Below are 22,573 nucleotides of genomic sequence, written 5' to 3' on the forward strand. Positions count from 1 at the left end.
ATCTGACCCAGTGAGGCCTGCAGTTCTTTAGATGTTGTTCCGGGTTCTTTTATGACCTCTTGGATGAGTCGTCATTGCGCTCTTGGAGTAATTTTGGTAGGCCGGCCACTCCTGGGAAGGTTCACCACGTTTTCTCCATTTGTGGATAATGGTTCTGACCGTGGTTCGTTGGAGTCCCAAAGCCTTAGAAATGGCTTCATAACCCTTTCCAGACTGATACATGTCAACTGTTTTGATTCTCATCTGTTCTTGAATTTCTTTAGATCACGGCATGATGTATTGCTCTTTAAGCATGCTTCACTTTGTCAGACAGGTTCTATTTAAGTGATTTCTTGATTCAACAGGTCTGGCAGTAATCAGGCCTGTGTGTGGCCAGTGAAATTTAACTCAGCTTTCTAAAATGATGTGGCTAATCACAGTTCTTTCATGATTTAAGAGGAGGGGCAATTAATTTTTCACGTAGGGCCACGTAGGTTTGGACAGTTTTTTTCCCTTTATACATGGAATTATCATTTAAAAACTGCATTTTGTATTTACTTGCATTATCTTTGCGTAATATTAAAATTGGTTTGATTATCTGAATCTTTTATGAGTGACAAATATGCAAAAAATAAACAAAACAGGAAGGGGGCAAAAACCTTTTCACAGCTCTGTATATATATTCTGGTAAAGCCAGAAACCTTTTTGTGTGTATGTGTCAAAATATTGTCAACGCCTTTAAAAATATTGGTGAAATTTAGAATTTTTAAAACCAAATTTCTTTGATGACCATTTTTCAATATCTTCGTCATTATATATATATATATATATATATATATATATTAGTGCTGTCAAACGATTAATTGCATTCAAAATAAAAGTTTTTGTTTACATAATATGTGTGTGTATTCTGTATATATCAATTCTGTATATATAAATACAAACACATGCATGTATATATTTAAGAAAAATATGTAGTTTATATATTAAATATACTTATATATCATATAAAATATAAGAACATAAATATATAAATGTATATACATGTACATATTTTCTAAATACATGCATGTGTTTGTATTTATATATACATAATAAATATACACAGTACACATGCATACATTATGTAAACAAAAACTTTTATTTTGAATGCAATTGAGAATATTTTGACACACAAAAAGGTTTCTGGCTTTACCATGCAATATATTACAGACAATATATAAATATACATAAAAACACACAACACTAATTTAAAACTCAAACTCAATGAAAAGCCTTGGTGACCTCTGGTGGTGAGTTCTAGTTATTGATTATGATTATTATTATTATTATTATTGGAAATTTCCAACATATTTAAGTTGTTTAAATAATTAGTTTTATATTTAGAACATTATTATTTATTATTTTACCTTGCTATTATTTTAATTTTAAAAAGAAAAAAAGGTTTTGTTTTAAGGAGTTTTATCGGTAACACTTTATTTCTTGTTCTTGTTACACACGTTACATGTACTTACTATTATAATAACAATTCATTATGCATAATTACATGCAAATAACCCTAACCCAAGGAAATACATGGAACTATAATAGTGGATTTTTGTTTTGTAGTCTTTTATTCCCCACCATAGAAGTTCACCCATTATGGCTTCCACTTCTGAGAAACCCGGGAATATAAAAAAGGCCAATTTAATAACAGTCACTGTTCAGGGTTTTTGCAACTGTTTCAGTTTGCTTAAATGTGAATGATTTAAGACGTTGAATATTCTATTTGAAATTGTAAAATGCTATTGGCTTGGAAATGGCTTTGCACAGAGAGGGTAATTGACATTTTTTTGTATATTTGAGCAGGTGAATTAAGAAGGAGACTTGTTAATGTTTAATGTTCTGTTCTTCAGATGTTCTGCTATGTTGAAGTTTTGGGGTTACCATTGCGATAAGGAGTGAAAGTGACTCTTTTTTTTTATTACTGCTCTTATATCAGCGCAATGACTAGTGTTAGTCTTCTCACACTTTTTGCACTATTCTCTTTACTAGCTTTTTTTGCAGACATTTTGGTTCATTCATGAATATTGCAAACAGTGGTAACAGAGACCACAGGGTCTCACGTAGCACACGGCTGAGAGTGCAAGAGAGCAAGTCTCTGTCGCAGGAGTTCACCTCTATTTCATGTGAACACCATTCATCATTAACAGCTGAATGTTTATAGAAATACATAATCAGCTTTCATGTGATCATGTTTATGACTGTTTGTGTAGAGTAAGAAGTGGAGGATGTTTTGAAATGTTTATTGCGTAAGCAGAAGTCCTTTTTTTCTCTAAAATGATTTGGCTGTGGGCTTGACTACTTAATTTTAAGTGTGGTATGAGGACAGTTACATGCCTTTTCAGAGCATAAAAACAGATGTTCAGACGCTCCACCTGGTCAAGTCTGGTGAACAGGTAAAACAGATCATGTTTTCATACATTATTATATACAGGTACTGTAATGGAACAGTGTTATCAACTGCAGGCTGAATATCTTAAAAATGTCTCTTCTAAGTAATTATCTAAACAAATCGAATACTAAATGTTTTTATTTTTTCATAAATAGACAGCAGATTTTGACACCTAAGTCATATTTGTCATGTCACTTATAAAACAGTGCAGTATAGATTGTAGCTTGTATTATGATGGCTAATGGTTTATCAGTTGAAAAGGTATGGCATTTCACACGTTTTATGGCAACGATTTTTAAATATCAGGAGTAAAAAAGTTTACATTGCATTGTAGAATATATTCTTTTCAAAGCTTCTGCCATTCTGTTATACCTGAAAGAGGAACATGAGCAGTTTGAGGAAATTGAGCAATAGGTTTCATTTAGCTTGTGTCTTTTCCATTCTCAGTTTCACTGTTAGGTCAGTGAACTCTTCTACTCTTTTTCTTGGTTCCTCTGTTGTGAATACATTTTTTTCCCTCTCAGATTAATAAAGCAGGGATATATATGTATGGTTGTGGCATTCTGAAGAGTTTTCCATTCCATGCCAGTCTAATGTTTTTGTTTTAATGATTATGTTCAGCTTATTGCTGACATACACTATAGTGCAATTCTTCAGTTCTTAACTCCCAAGGCTGATTAGGAATTTAGCTCTGGATCACCTTTGAGATCTTTGTTTCTACTCTTTGACTGGAGTCCCTCTGGCAAATTGAACTGATTTGACATTAATTGGAAAGACACACACCTTTCTATGGTCTAACAGCTAAAAATACATATTAGATCAAAAACCAAAGGAACTGCCTGCAAAGCTCAGAGATTGGACTGTGTTGATCTGAGGAATGCTACAAAAGATCTGCTGCATTAAAAAGTTCCCAAGAGCACAATGGCCTCCATATTTCTTAAATGGAATTAGTTTGGAACAACCAGGACCCTCCTAGAGCTGCTCGCTTGGCTGAGCAACTGAGAGAGAAGGACCTTGGCAAGAGAGGTGACGAAGAACCGATGATTGCAGAAAGACAGTCATCAGTGCAACAGTCCACAGATCTAGGCTTTATGGCAGAATGACCAGAAGGAAGCCTTTACTTTATGAAGATACATGAAGCCTAGGCCCTGGGTTCCTCCTGGTGCATGACAATACCCGGCCTCATATGGCCACAGTGTGTACACATTTTCTGGATGACAAAGGGATTGATGACATTGCCTGGCCCTCATGTTCCCCAGACCTGAGTCCAATTGAGAACGTTTGGGATGTTGTGTATCAGAACATCTGAAAATCGCTAGAGGCACCACAGACTCTCCAGGAGCTCACTCATGCCCTGATCCAGGTTTGGCAGGAGACACCATCCACCATGCCCAGACATTTTGCATATAGGCACATGGAGGCCATACACACTACTGACTTGTATTATGAATTGCTTTGATGAAATTCATGTAAGTTAGATCAGCCTGTAATACATTTTTTTTGTCTGATTTTCTGTGTTTTTTTTAATCCAGCCATCAGAGGGTTGGTGGTTTTGGTTTCCATTAATCATAGTCACATCATTTTATTCTCAACAAATTACACCAGGTATATGACTAAAGATTTTCAGCTTGAATATTTCATCCATTGAAAGCAAATGTGTGATCTAAGTGTTCCCTTAAAGGGATAGTTCACCCAAAAATGAAAATTCTGTCATTAATTACTCACCCTCGTGTCGTTCCAAACTCGTAAGACCTTCATTCATCTTCGGAACACAAATTAAGATATTTTTAATGAAATCCGAGAGCTTTCTGACCCTCCATAGACAGCAAGGGTCCTATCACGTTTACGGCCCAGAAAGGTACTAAGAACATCGCCAAAATGGTCCATGTGACTTCAGTGGTTCAATCGTAATTTTATGAAGCTATGAGAATCTTTTTTGTTGACAAAAAAATAATAATTACTTTAATCAATAAATACAATTCTTCTCCCCCGAGTTACTGTCTTCTGTCATTATCGAGAGTACCACGATGCATGCCGAATGGTATAGCTGTGGCTACTGGGCATGCGCACATCAATATAGCGTATTTTTTTGTCACACTGTACAACAATAATTCTTGTTTTTGCATTATTGTAAGGGTTAGGTTTAGGGTTGGGGTAGGTGTAGAGGTTAAATAGGTGGAAAATAATTTAACCCGGTTTAGGTGGAAATAGGTGGAAAATGTAATTTATTGTTAATTTCCGGCTGCAGCTGTATCCCTTCTAGCCACAGCCGTAAACAAGGTGCAGCGCATGTGTTTTCTACGTCAGCAGCACCACATGCATTCGTCATGGTACTCTCGATAATGCCAGCAGATGGTAACTCTGGGGAGAAGAATTGTTAAATAAAGTCGTTATTTATTTATTTATTTTTGCGCACAAAAAGGATTGACAGTTGAACCACTATCACATGGACTATTTTGGCTATGTTCTTGGTACCTTTCTGGGCCATGAATGTGGTAGGACCCTTACTGTCTATGCAGGGTCAGAAAGCTCTCGGATTTCATCAAAAATACCTTCATTTGTGTTCCGAAGATGAACGAAGGTCTTATGGGTTTGGAACGACATTAGGGTGAGTAATTAAGTCTGGAATTTTTTATTTTTGGGTGACCTAACCCTTAAATTTTTTGAGCAGTGTGATTTCTGAATGTACATCAATATATGTATATCAAATTTTAGCAGTGGCCCAATTGCACTTCACTTTACAGAATGCAGACTTACTTTACAGCGTACCTACCCAATAAATAGTACTGAGTAATTACTTGGACATGTTTAAGTCAGCATGTAACAAAAATAGTGTTTGCCTTTTTCCTCCCTGTTGTGACATATGTCTGAGAGAAACAGCTTCTCGAATTAGCAAACAATTTGGGGAAGGACTTGATTTTGTCCATCAGGAAAATGTTATCATTGTCATTTGCTATTGCTGTGATCTCATGTGAATGACAACTTGCTGGAGATAAGAGGTCCTTGCAATGTGCATTTTGGTTCAATAGTGACCTTGAGGTAAGGGTTATAGGGATATTAGGGATTATGTTCAAGGTTAATTACAATAACTGGTAATAAGTCCATAGTATGCACATGCAGAACAGCACTGTAAAATAAAGGGACCTAACTGAAACTGACCCTAATAATCACATAGATTGTGTCTGTTTTGGTCTCTTACCAGGCCTCCTTTCCCATTTCTCTTGCTCCTCGTATGGCTTCTGATGAGTACAATCCGGTAATTCTTGTGAATCTACATGAAATATTCTTGTCGGCATTGTGAAAGTTTGAAATCGTAATAGCGAGACGTGGTGTGGTCATGATAATACCAGCATATTTCATGTATTTGTCTTCAGGTGTCCCTCAGACAGAAGTCAAAGAAGAAGAATTGTGGAGGTTAGTATCACATTGCACAAACAACTTGAGATGTAGTCGAATGGGAAGTATTTTTCCTGAGTCATCATTTCTGTTTTATTGTGGTATTGAAATATTTGTTCTAACAGGAAGTCCAAGAATGAGCAGAAGGAGAGTTTCAGTGAAAGATCTGAAGCCAGTGGACCATCAGGGCTGGCTTTATAGGAAGAAAGAGGGGAAGGGATTTCTGGGTATTAAGTGGAAAAAGTATTGGTTCGTGCTAAAGAAAACCTCTCTGTACTGGTACCCAAATCAAGTGGTGAGTCATCTGAATGCCGAATTCCATCTTCCTTATTTCACGCTACAGTTTTCTCTAGTATTGAAGATATATATATATAATACACACATACATGGTATGTACGACTACTTTGGTTTTGTGTTTTTGTGTTTCCCCAGGCTGAAAAAGCAGAAGGCTTTATAAATTTGACGGATTTTGTAATTGACAGGGCTACGGAATGTAAGAAAAAATAGTAAGTGTCATTTAAATTCCTGTTAATTCTGTTTTTACAAAGTACATAGTTGTTGTTGTTGGTTTTTTTCCAAATTAAGTAGAATATAGTCCTCAATATGATCGTTTCAAATATTTTTCAACTGAACAACCCTTCACATTCTTTTTGTTTCTAACAGTGCGATCAAAGCTTGCCATCCCAAAGTCATGATGTTTTACTTTGCAGCAGACAGCAATGAGGACATGAACTTGTAAGCCCACCGACATCTCATTCTGACAAAATAAAACAAAAACATATATTCTGTTTAGCATTCAAAAAATGTGTAAATACATTCAAAATTGTATTTACAGTAGTCAAAGTAGTGGTTTGTATAAACTGTTGAAATAGATTAACACATTCAGTTCCTTTTTTTAAGAAAAACAAAACAAAGCAATCAAATGTGTAATTATTGGATTTGGCCATTTGTGTGGATGTCTCACAATTCTCACAGTCTATTCTGATGTCACAGCTTTTCACTCTATCTCTTAAAGGGTTAGTTCACCCAAAAATGAGAATTCTGTCATTAATTACTCACCCTCAAGTCGTTCCAAATCCGTAAGACCTTCGTTCATCTTCAGAACACAAATTAAGATATTTTTGATGCATTCCAAAAGAGCTCTTTGACCCTCCCATAGACAGCAAGGGTACTACCACGATCAAGGTCCAGAAACGTAGTAATGACATCAGTAAAATAGTCCATGTGACATCAGTAGTTGTCACATAGACTATTTTACTGATGTCCTTACTACGTTTCTGGACCTTGATCGTGGTAGTACCCTTGCTGTGAGGGTCAAAGAGCTCTCGGAATGCATCAAAAATATCTTAATTTGTGTTCCGAAGATCAACGAAGGTCTTACGGGGTTGGAACGACTTGAGGGTGAGTAATTAATGACAGAATTAAAATTTTTGGGTGAACTATCCCTTTAAGGTTAGCCCAGACACCCTGTGGAGAAATCTAATTTCAGTCACTTCTACCCACTATCTCGTTCTATTGGTCATTACCCAAAGTTCATGACCATATATGAGGGTCGGAACATAAATCACCTGGTAAATTGAAAGCTTTGCATTTGGGCTCAGCTCCTGCTTCACCCTGGCGGTCCGGTCCTCAGATTTGGAGGTGCTGATCCTCATCCCCACTGCTTCACACTAGTTTTTAAACCATTTTAGTAAGTCTCGAATGTCCACATTGTTCCAACTGGATGGATTCTCCTTTCTGGATAAGCTTTGCCAGATAGAGTAGGATGAGAAGTGTGATTCTTTGATAAATAGAACACACCCTCTAGTCCCATTTTTTAAATATGGGAACCAAAACACCTGTCTGCCAATCGCCATGCACTGTCCCTCATTTTCAAACAGGTGTGTCTGCCAAGATGGCCCGACCACATTCAGTGCCTTCAGTATAATGCCATTGTGACATTCAAAAGTAACCTTCCAGGTACAGCTTGAAGCAGCCTCTTCTGCAATGGATGTTTTGGACACTTCCCACTCCGATTCCATGTCTACAGTCTCCCTTGGAATGAAGCAATAGCTCCTTCAGAGGTGGAAGTTAAATATTTGCCAGACAAGGTCCTCTGCCAATCATTCCCTGTTCACTCACAAAATGTGTTTCCCACGTCTGTCAGTCAACCTCCCCCATCTTATCCAACTCACCACCAGGTGGTGATCAGTTGACAGCATCTTCCAGAGAGCCACCCAGGGTCTCTACTAAGGCCAAATACTCTGAAATGTGGTTCAGTGCATAAGCACAGAACACAATTAGAGTCAGCGTCTTCCCATGTGTGACACAAAATCACACTGAGCCAACCCTCTCGGGCTAAACCGGGCTAAACTCCAAAACTCCAAGTCAGGTCGCTCACTTGTTTCTCATTCTGGGTGACTCCAGAGAAGGACAGAGTCCAATCACAGTATCCTGTTTGAGTGGGCCCCCTCTCTGTCTGCTGTATATTGTGCATTGTACATTGCACCAGTTTCCTAAGCTTCCCCTTGAAGGTTGTCCTACAAGATCCCATGTTATTCTTTCAAGCCCAACTGGGCACCATTCAAATACAGGAGAGGGACGGCCTCTTGTCTGGTCTCTTGCCTTGGACAAATTTGCAGAGGGAGACCCTACCAGGAGCCAAAGCTCTGGTCAAAACATATTCCAGGGTCACTGAGGCACTATTGTTCTGATGCCCTTCTTATTCTTGTTTGTACAAATGACAAAATATTAATTTTTTATGAGTGTGTGTTTCTTTGGTTGATATTTAATACTTGATTTTTTTATTATAATGAAAGGTGATGTGAGTGGTTACCATGTCCTTACTACAATAGTTATGACAGCTATGAATGAAATAGGGGAAATCAAATTGGTTTCTGACAGTTCAAGCCTCAAAACAGCAGCATGTATGATTGTTTCTGACTGAATGTTGTATACTCTGACTTTTTTATTGTCTGGGTTTACTGACGCTGAGTTGTCTGACATATCTTTGGGGTTTCTTTTGAAAAGGCTTGTGACTAAAGATAGTAGATGGAAACTTAAAATTGATTAAATACATTATTTATAAAGAATGGTGCTAGACAGTAACTGGGTGTATAAACACATTCATTTTGACAGTCCTATTTGTAATTGTTGGTAACGTTCTGATGTTTTGTGATTTCAGATGGTTGAATAAACTTGGTTTGGCATCTATTCAGTATGAATCCACAGAGGTTCATACAGCTGGTAAGTTGTGTGAGTTAGTGTACTAGTGTTAGAAGAAATCTTTACAATATTCATCTTTTTACATTTATTTTTTGCATCATTATTTTTCTACTGCACAGAATGCTACAGTGAGGCCAGTGATCATGAGGAGTCCACTGACACACCACCACCGCCATACTCTGAGCACCACACCCAAGCTGTAGCAAGTCTCAATGGTTCATCAGCCACTGCACACCAGGTAAGTTCACAGATGCACAGTGTATATGGCCATGCCCTCATGCCAAAGGTCTGTCCACACATTATTCGCAAACCTCAAGTTTCTGTTTTTATATTGGCTGCATTCACACAGCAGCAGAAGATGGTTGCCAGTTGTGTTTTAGGGCCTGTTTACACTGGGTTCCATTTACACTTGGCCACAAAAATGTGTCTCCACCAATTGGATATAAATTCAATTTTAAAATCCCATGCTATATGCAAATTTAATGGAGTTAACATCAAAGAAAGTAACAGATATGAGCTGCATTGTATTCATCATCAGATAAGTTCAAAGAACGCAAAAAGAGAGAGCACGGCTTCAGATGCATTTACACTTTGTCCAGCTTCATCTGGAATGCGTCCCAGACCATCTCCTGGAGTGGTTTGAGCAATTGGATTTAAATCCATTTCGAACTCTTTTCAGAGGGCATTAACACCTGGTCTTTTCACAATCAGATAGATATCATATCAGAGAAAATGCATGAATATGATTGTTCACATACAGATTGATTATGAAAGTGAGAGACAACTGTTTTATAATCACTGAACTGACTCACTTACATTTTCTGTGCTCACAACATAATTTTGAGAACATGTTTAGTAAACAGTGGTATAGTCATTCCTACTAGTGGTCTGTCATTTCATAGTGTATGGTTGCTAACAATGAGGTTAATGTGAGAATAAAAAGGGGGCTTTATAAAACAAAGCCACTGTGATCTATAACTGGAGCTCTTAGCTCTGGCCCTCAAGATCCACTTTCCTACAGAATCTAGCTCCAACCTTAATCACCTGCCTGTAACTTTCTAGTTATCCTGAATGTCTTGATTAGCTTGTTCAGGTGTGTTTGATTAGGTTTGGAGCTAAAAATCTGCAGGAAAGTTGAGAACCCCTGAACTAGAAGAACTATGTTTGAAATGTTGTAAACATTTGCATCAGACATATATTATATTAGAGTATGCCATTATCACGCCCTTACTATGCGGTATCTTCCCCATTTAGGGAAGCCTTCCTCCTCCATATTCCTCCCCTGTTCCTAGTGAAGCCACTGGAACCCTCTCCTCCCCCGTCAGTACAATGACTTCCCACAGCTCTGTCTCTTCTCTGGCAAAGCATAGACGGTCTTGGCTGGACCTTGTCTCCCAGGCAAACCCTACTGCTGGTGAAACAGTGGTCTGCTCTGCTGTGGTCCATACAGTGAGCACCACAATAAAGGAAACCTCACAAGGTAGTGAAGCAACAGCTCCATCTCAAGACCCCCTTGGATGCTCATCTAGCACATCACCTATGGCAATATCCGCAGAGCCAGAGGAACCAGAAACGCAGCTGATCTCAAATGACACCAGATCTGAAAGTAAGCAAGCTGGGGGATCATTTTAACATCAGATTTATGTTTGGGAAGTACATTGTTCAGCATGACTACTGATCAATTTGAAGCATATTAGAATTGTTTGTTATAGGTCTATCAATGATTAAAACATTTTTTTTTTAAGTTTGATTGCTTAGATTAAACGTAAGTCTTGCTATAAAATGTATAATTGTTTTAATAGTTCTAGACGGACTGGAAGAAACTGATGATGAGATGGAAAGGTTGTACTTACATTTGAAAAGAGCAAGTTTGTCTCCAACGGGTGAGCGGAAGCCATCTTCAAAATGGGAATTACGAGCCTCCTTTATAAAGCGTTGCAAAAACCAGACAGTCAATGAGAAGATACATCTCATCAGAACCCTCAACAGCACTCTAAAGGTTAGACGTTCAGATGAACCTTTTCTAACTTAAGAAAACATTTTGTTTCTCTGTATTTATCTACTTACCATAGCGTGAAAACCAAATGCACTTACAAGTACTGCTGATTAAAAAATATACCCACTAGAGTTGTCACACTTTCTGTGTTCAATACCTACCAGCTAAATAATGACAATACCACTCAAGTTATTTGGATGTCTTGTTTCTTACACAAGAGGCTTAATGTCATGACTATTCTGTTGTTTTGTTAATTCTCCACAGTTTACATTAAGATATCACCAGTGCTTAAAGTGGGGAAAAAAGTGCTGGTACTCGCTTATGTGACACATGTGTATTATATATTATTTTTAATAATATAATATAATGTAATGTAATGTAATGTTATACAATACAATATAATATAATAATAGCCACATCTTGTATAAATTTAAAAAAGTGTAGCTCCATAACTGATAGCTAATTTCAATTTAAATCACAGCTAATTTAAATTTAATTTAATAATTTTCGTTTCTTCTGTTGTTTGCTCATAAGCTGTGTTACCTGGGTTGGTTCATGCAATAGCATTTGTGCACTGCACTTAGCACTCCTGTGAAACTGATGTAGAGTGTGACGAAAGTGGTCACAGGAGATGCATTCAAAATGCATGTTTACCAGCTGGAAACGAGGGCTTCTCTCTCTTGCTCGCTTGATTTCCGGGATGTTTTATCTAATTTGCGTGCAACAGAGAGCTGCTAACAATATGCAGGAGAAGCGTGGGATGTCTATCATTGTCACATTTGAAATTTCTACAATGAAATTTTTTTTCTGTTAAATATTTTCAGATTGTTTGTTAGTACTGATGGTTTTGCTGCTCATGGACATGTGAGAAGTGCCGGTACGCAAGAAAAAGTGGCTGTATGCTAAAGATTCAAATTTAGAAATGCAGGTGTTGTGCCGAATCCTGACCCCTGCCAGATTTTTACCCCCCAGTACCCCCTTTATGTCTTGGGAGCTTCTTTAAGATCTCTTTAATATCTTGGGAGCAGGGACATAACAGGGGTTTGCAGGGCCCCAGTGCAGGTTGTACCCGTGGGCCCTGTTTGAAATTGTGTAAACAGCACAAATAAATAAATACAACATAGATACAAATTAAACAATGATTACATTTTTGTCAAGTTTGGAGGTGTTCAGGTACATAGATTAATTCTTGTTAAAGGGGTCATATAATGCTACATGCTCTTTTACAAGTTGTTTGAACTGAAATGTGTGTTGGCAGTGTGTGTACACAACCACCCTAAAATGGTAAAAATCCACCCAGTGGTTTTTTGTTAATCTACTAAAATATTTCCCCCTTTCTCAAATCGAGCCGATCTCAGATGCCTGTCTGTGTGACGTCACACAGACAGGCCCCTCCCACGATAGTTTGATTGACAGTAGCGTTTCAGCACAGACTGGACTGGTGTCTTACCTTAGACCCGCCCTGAGTGACTGTCATCAGTCCGCCATTGTTTCACCGCTGGAGCAGATGTAGACAAGTATGACTCCTAAGCGATTGAGGTGTTCTGTTGTTGGATGTAATAATGAACATAGCAGTCGTCGTTTACTCCCGACATCTGAGCCGCTGAAGACGCGGTGGATTATGTTTGTTTTTGAAGGGAATGCGCCCCCGATATACATAAATGCGTCTATGTTCGCGCGAATCATTTGTGATCCAGCTTCACCTACAGAAGAAGTGAGTGTAAGGTTTTTTAACGAATCTTTGCAAATCGCCTTTCCTAATAATGTGCTAATTAGCAAGTTTCAGGATGAATGTGGCTAAAGTAAACAGTCTCTCTGAGAGCAGCTCGGAAGAAAGGGGCAGGGTTAGCAGGGCTCATTAACATTTCAAGGAAAATGCTACAAATCTGCATGCTCTGAAAAGAGCTGTTTTTGACAGGGTAAAAAAGGTTTTTTTACACTACCATTGAGAAATTTTAACCAAACTAGGTTACAGACTTTTCATTAAGACCCTAAAGAATCATATCAACTTGTGGAAAATGGGTATCATATGACCCCTTTAAAAATATAAAAGTAATACAGTCAAGAGCACTGAGTGACTTTCTTTCTTTCAATTTAAGACACAATGCATGGATCCAATATAATGATACACATCTGGGGCCTCATTTATAAAATGTTGTGCAGAAACCATCTTAAAATTGATCTTACGATCATTTCTCAAATATGCGTACAGGTGATTCATAAAATGAACGTACGCACAGAAAACGCACGACTCTTTCAGATGTGAAAACTATGATTTGCAAATTATCTTGAACTTGTGCACAAATTAATGGTTTCAGCTCTCTGCTTTGTAAACGACTCCTAATTAATGTCATTAACATGTAAAAGATCACCAGTCATCATCCAAATTCTTTAATTTAGAACAGCGAGCTGCAATACTCAAGCAATACTCAAACAAGAAAAAGTGTAAGCACTTTTCCATGTCAAAGCCAGTTTTTACAAATATGAGCTTTGGCATGGATTTAAGCATACGCACACTCTAAGATCAAATCTGAGTGTACGTACACTTTATAAATGAGGCCCCTGATTTCTTCTTCAACTGTTCACGTTCACCTAAGACATAACCGACAGTTTTTAGAGAACACTTGCCAAGACGGGTATTTTCGACATAATGTTGTATGTATTTGTCCATTTAAGCACTAGGAGTCACACAATTCAATTCAATGTTCACGGGCTGTGAGACACGTCTCTCTGCGTGCACAGAACACAGCGCACGGGTGCTGAATTAAGTTCTTCCGCGTCTTTTTGTGCTTGATAATTAAATTGACAAGGTGTATTTGTACGTTCAAGCACAAGAAGACGGGAAAGGGTCAATTTGAGTACTCAGTTAAGTTATTTTGTGTCTTCTTGTGCTTGAATGCTTTAAAATATCTTGAATGTTTAAACTGGCAAGGCTTAAAAACACATGGAAATGATAAGGTTTCATGACGATGTGCAGCAGTGGCCCATCAACTGCCCTGAGCATCTTTCATTCTGGCCTCGGGCAGTTGGTTGAAATTGCTGGGGACCCCCACACGGCTGTGGGCCCCTATAATCATCACCACCTTTCTCTCTACTAGCAACGGCCCTGCTTGGGAGGTGCTCATACTGTGGTTCACTTATAATGTTATAATAACACATTAACAAGCGCTTGTGTGAGAGGGTTATGAGATAGCAGCAACTAGTTTAAAAGAGTACGAAGCCATTTTTATCTGTCATAACTTCTGGAGAAAAATAGAGCAAACGCTGGACAAAAATAAAGCTTTCTAGACTGCATGTGTCGACCACCTGCATTCACGCACAGTGGCGCAAAAACGGGGTTTGCAGTATATGCAGTGCATTTTGCCAAAATCATTCTGTGAAAATCTTCTTTAATAAAACGTTATAAATAATCAAAAGCTTAGTTATTAAAAATAATTAATGCAACATTTTTATTTATCAGTTTTTATCATTTTAATGAGTTCAAAAATGTATTTATTAAAAACTTAAGACGCGGAATGGCCGTATCTCTTTGCGACCACAACAAACTGGAAACTTTTCAGTTGCGCACTTCAGCTTGCCCTCTGTGCGCGAGACAAACAAGCACGGAAAAGGTAGGCTACAGGTGCCAAATGAGCTTCAGTAGAACAACAGTGAACTGATGAGATATTGTTATATGTCAGTAAAAAAACGTTCCTGTCCTGTCAGCCGTTTTACTGTGCTGACGGCGCACGCTCATCGACTGTATGCGAATATGGCACACGCTCATCATAAATAAACTGCACTAGAAACTGTGAGCATACATCATCAGTTAAGTCACGAAATTACCAAAATAGCGATTAAATCTGCAAAACTGTCCATGCATGTATGTGCATTACATTTAAGAACGTCTCTCAAATGCATGCAGCCTACTGAAATATTTTGCAATTCGAGATCACAATAGGGCGCAAGATGATTGGCTATGTAATTTTTTTAATAAAATTTAATGCACAAGTAGGCCAAATGTGGGCACAGTGCAGTTAAATGTACTAGAAAATATGCACTAATTTTTCGTTAATTTGTAAAGTACGAAAATGAAAAGAAAATGTAACCATATTTAAATGCATAACTCATTCTACATTCTTACATTATTTTCCTCTGTACAGAGCTCGATTTAGGTATGACAAAAGTGCTGCAATGAATTCATCTGGACAACTAATAGAATGTTAAACATTGACTGATAACTTTTTCAGAGTTCACTGATTATATAAAATTCAGTGAAGGTTGACTATAGTTATCTGCATGTCTCATCCATGAGTGGGCCTATGCAATGATGGAGAACAAGATATTGGTGGAGTTAAGACCCAGAACCAAGCTTACTGAGCAATAAAGCTATAGTGAGCCCTTTTATTAAAATACCTGGAGCCTAGGTAATACAAAAATAATACAAAAATTGTCATTCACTCAGTATTACTTGATGTTATTCACAACTATCTCAGTTACGATTAAGTACAAATTAATTGCATTCAGTTGTGTTTTAGGCACTAAAACAGAACTTTATAGTCAAATCCATTTCAATATTGAAATAATGAAGATTTCTGTGCCACCCCAGACTGGTTGCTGGCCCCTTCCTGGCCACCCCTATGAAAACATCCTGGCTCTGCCACTGCCTTAAGAGGGCAAAGTGATTAATATCAGTTTATTTCTGAGTATCTCTTTTGCTCTATTGCTGAAAATTGCTCTTGTAAATTTAAAATAGGCCATATGTGTAATTCAAGTAGATTCAATGAGTTGAAAACTCTTGCTACTTCATACTTCAATACAAAACAATGCTGAACTTTGACAAAAAATAGATTTTTAAATGTTATAATAGTGATTTTATAATGTCTAAATATAAATCCATTAGCAAAACATGTGAAAAGAACTATATTACAGAGTGGACATGGTAAAGGAGACAATAAATGATCCTCTGCTGCCATTTAGTGGTCATAGTGGGAATCATGACATTCATTTTAATAGTATTTGTTTTTCTACCAGGTGAAATCTTGGCAGAAATCTTCCACTTAGCATGGCAAATTTTCCATGAATTATCTCTTTAAGTAAAAATGAAAAAATAAATGCAGATGTTCTTTAAAATAAAATGTACTATATAAAAATGTGCAAGAATATGAATAACTTTGAGGCAAATAAATAATATTATAATATATATAAAAAGTGAGCAATATTACATGTGTTTGAAAATAAAAATGAATAAAAAAATGTGTTCTACTGTCTGGGGTCTGCCATCAGGAGTTAAAGGGGATGTTATGTGACACACTTTTCTTTTTTTTCTCGTTTTCTTGTTTTTACTTTTCACTTTTTTCCCTATGGTATTAAAAAAGGGGGAAGGGGGTTCAATCCTTTGTCACAATTTTTTTTTTACTCCTGATGAGTTTGTATCCTTCCATGCACAAGTAATGGGCTTTTGGTCATTGACTTGCAAAACGTTTTCTGCGTGAGTTAGTGTTAGGCTACTAGAATACAGGGGGGTGCCGACACTGATCTTGCATACCCTTCTGCAAATGTGCAGTTGCGCCCCGTTCACGCACACTATCAAATGGAGTATACTTTAAAAGGCTGCATGTTCGACTGTACACATATGCTAACGTAAAGTAAAATAAATGCAGCCAGTGATTCACTTCTGTGACAGAGCAATGTCATGGCTGATATTGCGACTTTGCAAGATATGTTGACAGTGAAGAGTCATTAATACCCCAATATAGTCATGGCGAAATTCTTTTTCATTCTTTACTTAAGGGTAAAAAGAAGATTGAAATACCTTTGCAGTGGTATAGGCTACTGTTAACGAACATCCAGATGCCACCCTCGCTGCGAATGGCATTTAGATGAATATGTAAATAATATGTGCTGTACTCTACCTCTCTATAACAAAATGAACACAACAAAGATGACAGCTTTGAGAAAACAGCAGTTAAGAAAGCATCTGATCATAGCTGCAAATTGATACGATATTTGAAATTTGGTGTTATTGACATGTGGCAGTACTATGTCAATTACAAAATCCACATTTGGACGGATAAAGCATATTTTAATATTTCGTAATTATTATGTAAAATAAAGTGAATATTACTTTAATTTAATACATTTTGTGTTCATAAGTAAGAGATAATGTACATCCAGCCGGTTGTTATCACAGAATAAAGCCCGACAGGCTTATCAGCAGCCGAATATTGATTTGAGTTTTAATATTTTATTAGCCAACCAAACGCAAAGCTTCCATGAAGAAAACATTTTCCTAGTAAGCTAATAGAGCCGACTGCAGTTACCCAAATGAGCCTGTGTTATTAGTTTTTTACCTGTTGTAATCAGGATGTAACATACCTTGGAATTTCACGACTGACCAATCAGAATTAAGCATTGCACAGAGCCGTGTAATAATTTGCTATAAATGCACTGTATTTTATTATGCATATCTGATAACCACTAATTTAAATAAAAATTTACTTTGTTTCATTTAGGCTAAAGAAGCAGATCTACTGACTTTGGAGCAGGTACTGACTGACTCCGCTTTCACTGCAAGTAAATTCAGGGAGTGGAAAGAGACCAATGCTGTTCTGCTGCAGGAGATTATTCTGAGCCACCCCCTACAGACTGAGCCCTTGACCGCCCCTAGTGCCTCAGCTGTGCATACCTCAACATAGATGTGTTTACACACTGAAAGAGTATACAACACAAACACTGCAAAAATGGAGAGTTTTCAAATCTGGTCTTGACATAAGAATGAAAATAATTTTTCTAAGACTACCATTACTTTCACTTGCCATCATTTGTCTATTTATTTTTATTTTATTTTTTGTATTTTTTTTTACAGATGTCAAATCGGTCTGTTACTAATAGGTTGTTTTAAAATCCTTGTTGTTTCTATTGGATACCTGTTGAAAAACCTGTGGCATCTTACTGATGTTAAAATACATTGTTTTGAATAATTTTAGAAAACCAAACATGTTTTGTCAAATGTTTAATAGCCTATGTAATTTTCATAGTTTTTTTCTGCATTCAGTGCTAACCTAGTAACCTAAAGGGTTACACTTTATTTCGATAGTCCACTTTAGACATTATATTAACTATAAGTAACTTTGTAACTACATGTCAACTACATGTCAATTAATTCTCATTCATTTGTAACCACGTGTCTACTAACTCTCAGAGTAGACTGTTAGGGTAGGTTTAGGGTTAGTAGAATAAGTTGACAAAAAAAGAGTTATAAGATATTAAGCAGACAGTATACTAATACTCTACTAACTGCTAGTTGACATGTAGTTGCAAAGTTACTTACTGTTAATAGAATGTCTAAAGTGGACTATCGAAATAAAGTGTTACCACCTAAAGTGCTGATTATGTGCAGTCTGTATAGCTTGCTACGTTTTTATTACTGTAAATACATCTGTTTAGATATATTTATTGATTAAAAGTATGATGCAAATGCTTTGAATCACAAATGTGAGCACTGTTCATAGTATAAATAATCTAATAATATTGTAATCTGCATTACTGTCATATTTAGACAACTATTGAATAACTAAATCTCATGGTTTCACTTATATGGGAAAGAATGTGTGCATTTACATCACCTTTATTAGCTTAGCTTTACTGGCATGAGCTTGGCATTGTTGCTTTCATGCTGTAAGGTCCACCTAATTGGCCCAACAAAGGTATCAAATGGTGGCTGGAGGTTTCCTGTGTGTTCAGACTTTTCGGTGTGCGTAATGTAATTCAATTTCAGTTAAATTCTAATCAGTCTCCATTTTATTATGACATTGAATTTAGGTTGATATATCAATTGGTTGTTTGTCCATTTGTAATTGTTATTCTACTGACATTTGACTATTATTGTTAACTCCTAATTTCTGATTGTACTCGTTAATCCGGTTTCTCATGTCGCTCAGAGAATCTTGCAAAAGCCGTTTTTTACACGGATCTCACGGTCACATACTTGACAGTCTTGGACACTAGACAGAAGTAATTGAGTAATTAGATGGCCACCCTATGCTTGCTCATTCTAAAAGTACTTTCATTTAGTCCCCATAGATCTGTATGCACTTGAATAAAGCAACATTATCCCTAGTCAGAGGTCATGACCACTGTTATAGATATAAGCCAACTGTAGTGGACAAAAACTGTCCAAACTGTCCAACGCCATCAGATAAAGATGCCAGGACAACAGCCAGACACATCTTAGAGGGCAATAATAAGACCTTTGGTACAAAGCCCGGGAAGGACAGGACTTCTCATTGGTCAAAATGCAGTTTCTGCCCTTCACCCACCAACAGACTGATTCCTAAGGTTGTGGCCTGTGACTGCCATAAAAAATCCTTAGGACCTCTGGATGCAGCAGCAGTGGGTGAAACCAAGAGAGATAACAAAGTTCCATCTAAATCCATTCATAACTATGTTCTCAAACCTTAAACTGATGCAAACTACAACACACACATCTCATACTTATTCAGAGAAATAAGTATTCTCAGTGACAGCGACGTGTAGTGCAACATCTTACACAAACTCAGCTGTTAATGGACAAATGAATGCATGCATGACATTTCAGTCTTCTTCCATCATGTTTGTACTTAATGTGTTCGTAACATTGCCAAATGTATTCTGGTTGTGGTTTGGTAAGTGAATAATGCATTGGTAAAGCTTTAGTGACACTTTTCTAAATGTGTGTTTGGACTATGCAAATAAGTTCCACTTGAGGAAAGAAGGGTGGGCCACACCGTGTCCCCCCACTCTGATGGAAACAACCAATTACAGCCTGGAAATGGAGACGCGCCAGATTGCAATCTCCTCCTCATCGGAAAGAGATAAAGGTACCTTCCCAAAAGACACCTCTGTTGTGAGTCTCAGTCCTGTCAAGGAAGGGACTGTAACAGATACACTCGTTTTGAGTCTGAGCACTGCAATGGAAAAGACGTTAACAGACACACGGTTCTGAGTCTGAATCCTGTCAGGGAAAAGACACTAACAGAGCAAGTCCTGAGTCTGAGTACTGCAATGGAAAAGATGTTAACAGATACACTGTTCTGAGTCTGAGTTCTGTTACCAGGAAGACAGTAACAGAAACAACCTGATCTGAGTCTCCGGCCTGCAAGGCTGAGACACTAACAGATAAACCTTGGTACTGAGTCGGAGCCGTGCAAGGGTGAAGCAATAGCAGATCAACCTCCGTTCTGAGTCTGAGTCCTGTCAAGAAAAGGACTGCAACAGATCACCAACGTTCTGAACCTCTGGCCTGTGAGGGAAGAGGCAATAACAGATACCAAGTCCTGAGTTTCTAGCTTCGAGGCAGCAACAGATATGACCACGTATCTGAGCCTCCAGCCTGCGAGGAAAGAGATAATCTACATTCAGACTTCATTCAGAGTATTCTCCAGAGAAACAACAACAGATGCAGCACGTCCTGAGTCTCCATCCTAGAGAAATCGGAAAGCCATCCGATTATCCGAATATCCATCCTAGAGAAAGTGGATCAACCAAGTTCTGAGTCTCTAGCCCAGAGAGGCAGAAGACACACAGACATCTGCAACAAGGTTAAGCTCCGGCGAGCAAACCTTCACTCCAAGGTACCTTTGCTTGGATGTTCCAGGCTAAGGACCTTCTGCACCTACTCCAGGGTCACATCTGATGTTCCAAGTTCCAGATTCTATGAGCCTTTGGTGCTTCAGGAGATCAGCATCCTCCAGCGCTTCGTGTTCAAGGCTGTCGAAATGGATTCCTGCTCCTTTCCCCACTGCATTGTTACCAGCACAACCAGTGGATGAAGTCACTGCCACCGGACTGCTCATTTCAACCCCAAGAATGTAAATATCACTTATCCAAACCTCTTCCAGAGACATTTGCATTGTTAGATATTATCAGTACATTCACTCCAAGGTACCTTTGCTTGGATGTTCCAGGCTAAGGACCTTCTGCACCTACTCCAGGGTCACATCTGATGTTCCAAGTTCCAGATTCTATGAGCCTTTGGTGCTTCAGGAGATCAGCATCCTCCAGCACTTCGTGTTCAAGGCTGTCGAAATGGATTCCTGCTCCTTTCCCCACTGCATTGTTACCAGCACAACCAGTGGATGAAGTCACTGCCACCGGACTGCTCATTCGACCACAGAGAATGTAAATATCACTTATCCAAACCTCTTCCAGAGACATTTGCATTGTTAGATATTATCAGTACATGATTTTTCTAATTTACATTAGATGTTATATAGCTGATTGCAGTTTATATCAAATCTTTGATGTATTTGTTTGATGGATAATAGGGTTCTTCACCTTAGTTCTTTCAGAGAAGCAACAGTTTATCTTTCCAGATAACGTAGCTCTGACATTGCAACACCCAACATAATCACTTGCATTTTATGCATCTTAGGGACTTTATTCCTATTTCATTTATGGTATTCATTTAGTAGTTGTTGATTACTCTTGTCTATCTTTTGTTAATTAAATCTATTTTATTACACTTGTGTCTTCCTTGTGTTGATGATACAGAAAGAGGTTCTACAAGTTAGAGATCCCATCAGTCTTTCTTATGTGATGTACTCATAACCACACCTTAATTGACACGTGATCCAAATATCATAACGTCATTGGTGACATGAGTACCCATCACTACACTATTTCGCCTCACTAGGTTGGCGAAAGCAAAATTCACTACACAACCAACATTACTTTCTCAGATAATAGTTTTGGCATGGTCATGCCATGGTTTCTCATGTACGCTTAGCTAGAGTAATACTGCAATAAACAGAACTTAGATTGGTCGAACAACATTTAGTTGACCTAAACAGAAATTCCCTTTACACTCTAAGTACACTTGAAATAATGCCAAGTCTTAGCCGGATCTCTAAAATTTTAGTTGGCGTGCCCAATGCTCCATCTCAACTGCACTTTCCGTTAATAACCTGATGCAGATATGCGGTAAAAAGGATACAACATCATCTACTGGAGTAAATCATTTCAGAGTACATGAAATGTGACAATTTATTATCAGTCAGGTAAAAGGCATTATGCCAATTACATAGTCATTTCAGAGATAATCAATACAAGACATCAAATTCTCAAAGATAAATCTAAGAGTAAAAGATGCATCCCTAACTTTGGAAAAATACATAGTATGGAGTGTGTGGACACACTCCACTCCACGGGCTCATCTGGCTACAGAAGCGCCTCATCTTCTTGCAACATTTCCTTTAGTACTCAGACCAAGAGAAAGATCCTCCAAATGGAGACAGGAACTAACAACTGGAATTTGCATTGATCAAGGAATAGATGTGGAGAGTTTACACCTTTTAGAGACAGAAAGGGCACACCCTCTGCAGTAAGCAACATATCTCTAAACTCTTAGGATCTTTATTCCTTTTTAGTCTGCTTCTTGTAAGATTGAGACCATTGTACCAGTTGCACTGAGAAATTTCAAATGATACAACACATGACAGTGAATATCACTTGCATTCATGCAGAACCTTATATTTTGCTGTTGACCATTCTGAGTGAGCTGAGTGAAGTGAAGGGAAGGGGAAGGGAGTGTGTGTGTGGGGGGG

The 22,573-nt window shown here is 37.8% G+C and overlaps 1 protein-coding gene across 1 annotated transcript in view; it reads left to right on the forward strand.

The window, feature by feature from the left end:
- LOC107558499 (connector enhancer of kinase suppressor of ras 3-like) overlaps positions 1–17,733 on the forward strand; it is a 75,725-nt gene extending 57,992 nt beyond the window's left edge. Inside the window, exons 16-25 of the mRNA XM_016242157.1 lie at positions 5,616–5,669; positions 5,788–5,827; positions 5,935–6,104; positions 6,242–6,315; positions 6,473–6,544; positions 8,973–9,034; positions 9,133–9,251; positions 10,268–10,619; positions 10,816–11,012; positions 17,504–17,733. Coding sequence (XP_016097643.1) covers positions 5,616–5,669; positions 5,788–5,827; positions 5,935–6,104; positions 6,242–6,315; positions 6,473–6,544; positions 8,973–9,034; positions 9,133–9,251; positions 10,268–10,619; positions 10,816–11,012; positions 17,504–17,686 — 1,323 coding nt within the window. The 3' untranslated portion in view covers positions 17,687–17,733. The remainder of the gene's footprint in view (positions 1–5,615; positions 5,670–5,787; positions 5,828–5,934; positions 6,105–6,241; positions 6,316–6,472; positions 6,545–8,972; positions 9,035–9,132; positions 9,252–10,267; positions 10,620–10,815; positions 11,013–17,503) is intronic.
- Positions 17,734–22,573: the final 4,840 nt, after the last annotated feature.

The sequence above is a fragment of the Sinocyclocheilus grahami genome, unplaced genomic scaffold (assembly GCF_001515645.1).
Source record: "Sinocyclocheilus grahami isolate Dianchi unplaced genomic scaffold, SAMN03320097.WGS_v1.1 scaffold646.1, whole genome shotgun sequence".
Taxonomy (NCBI): Eukaryota; Metazoa; Chordata; class Actinopteri; order Cypriniformes; family Cyprinidae; genus Sinocyclocheilus; species Sinocyclocheilus grahami.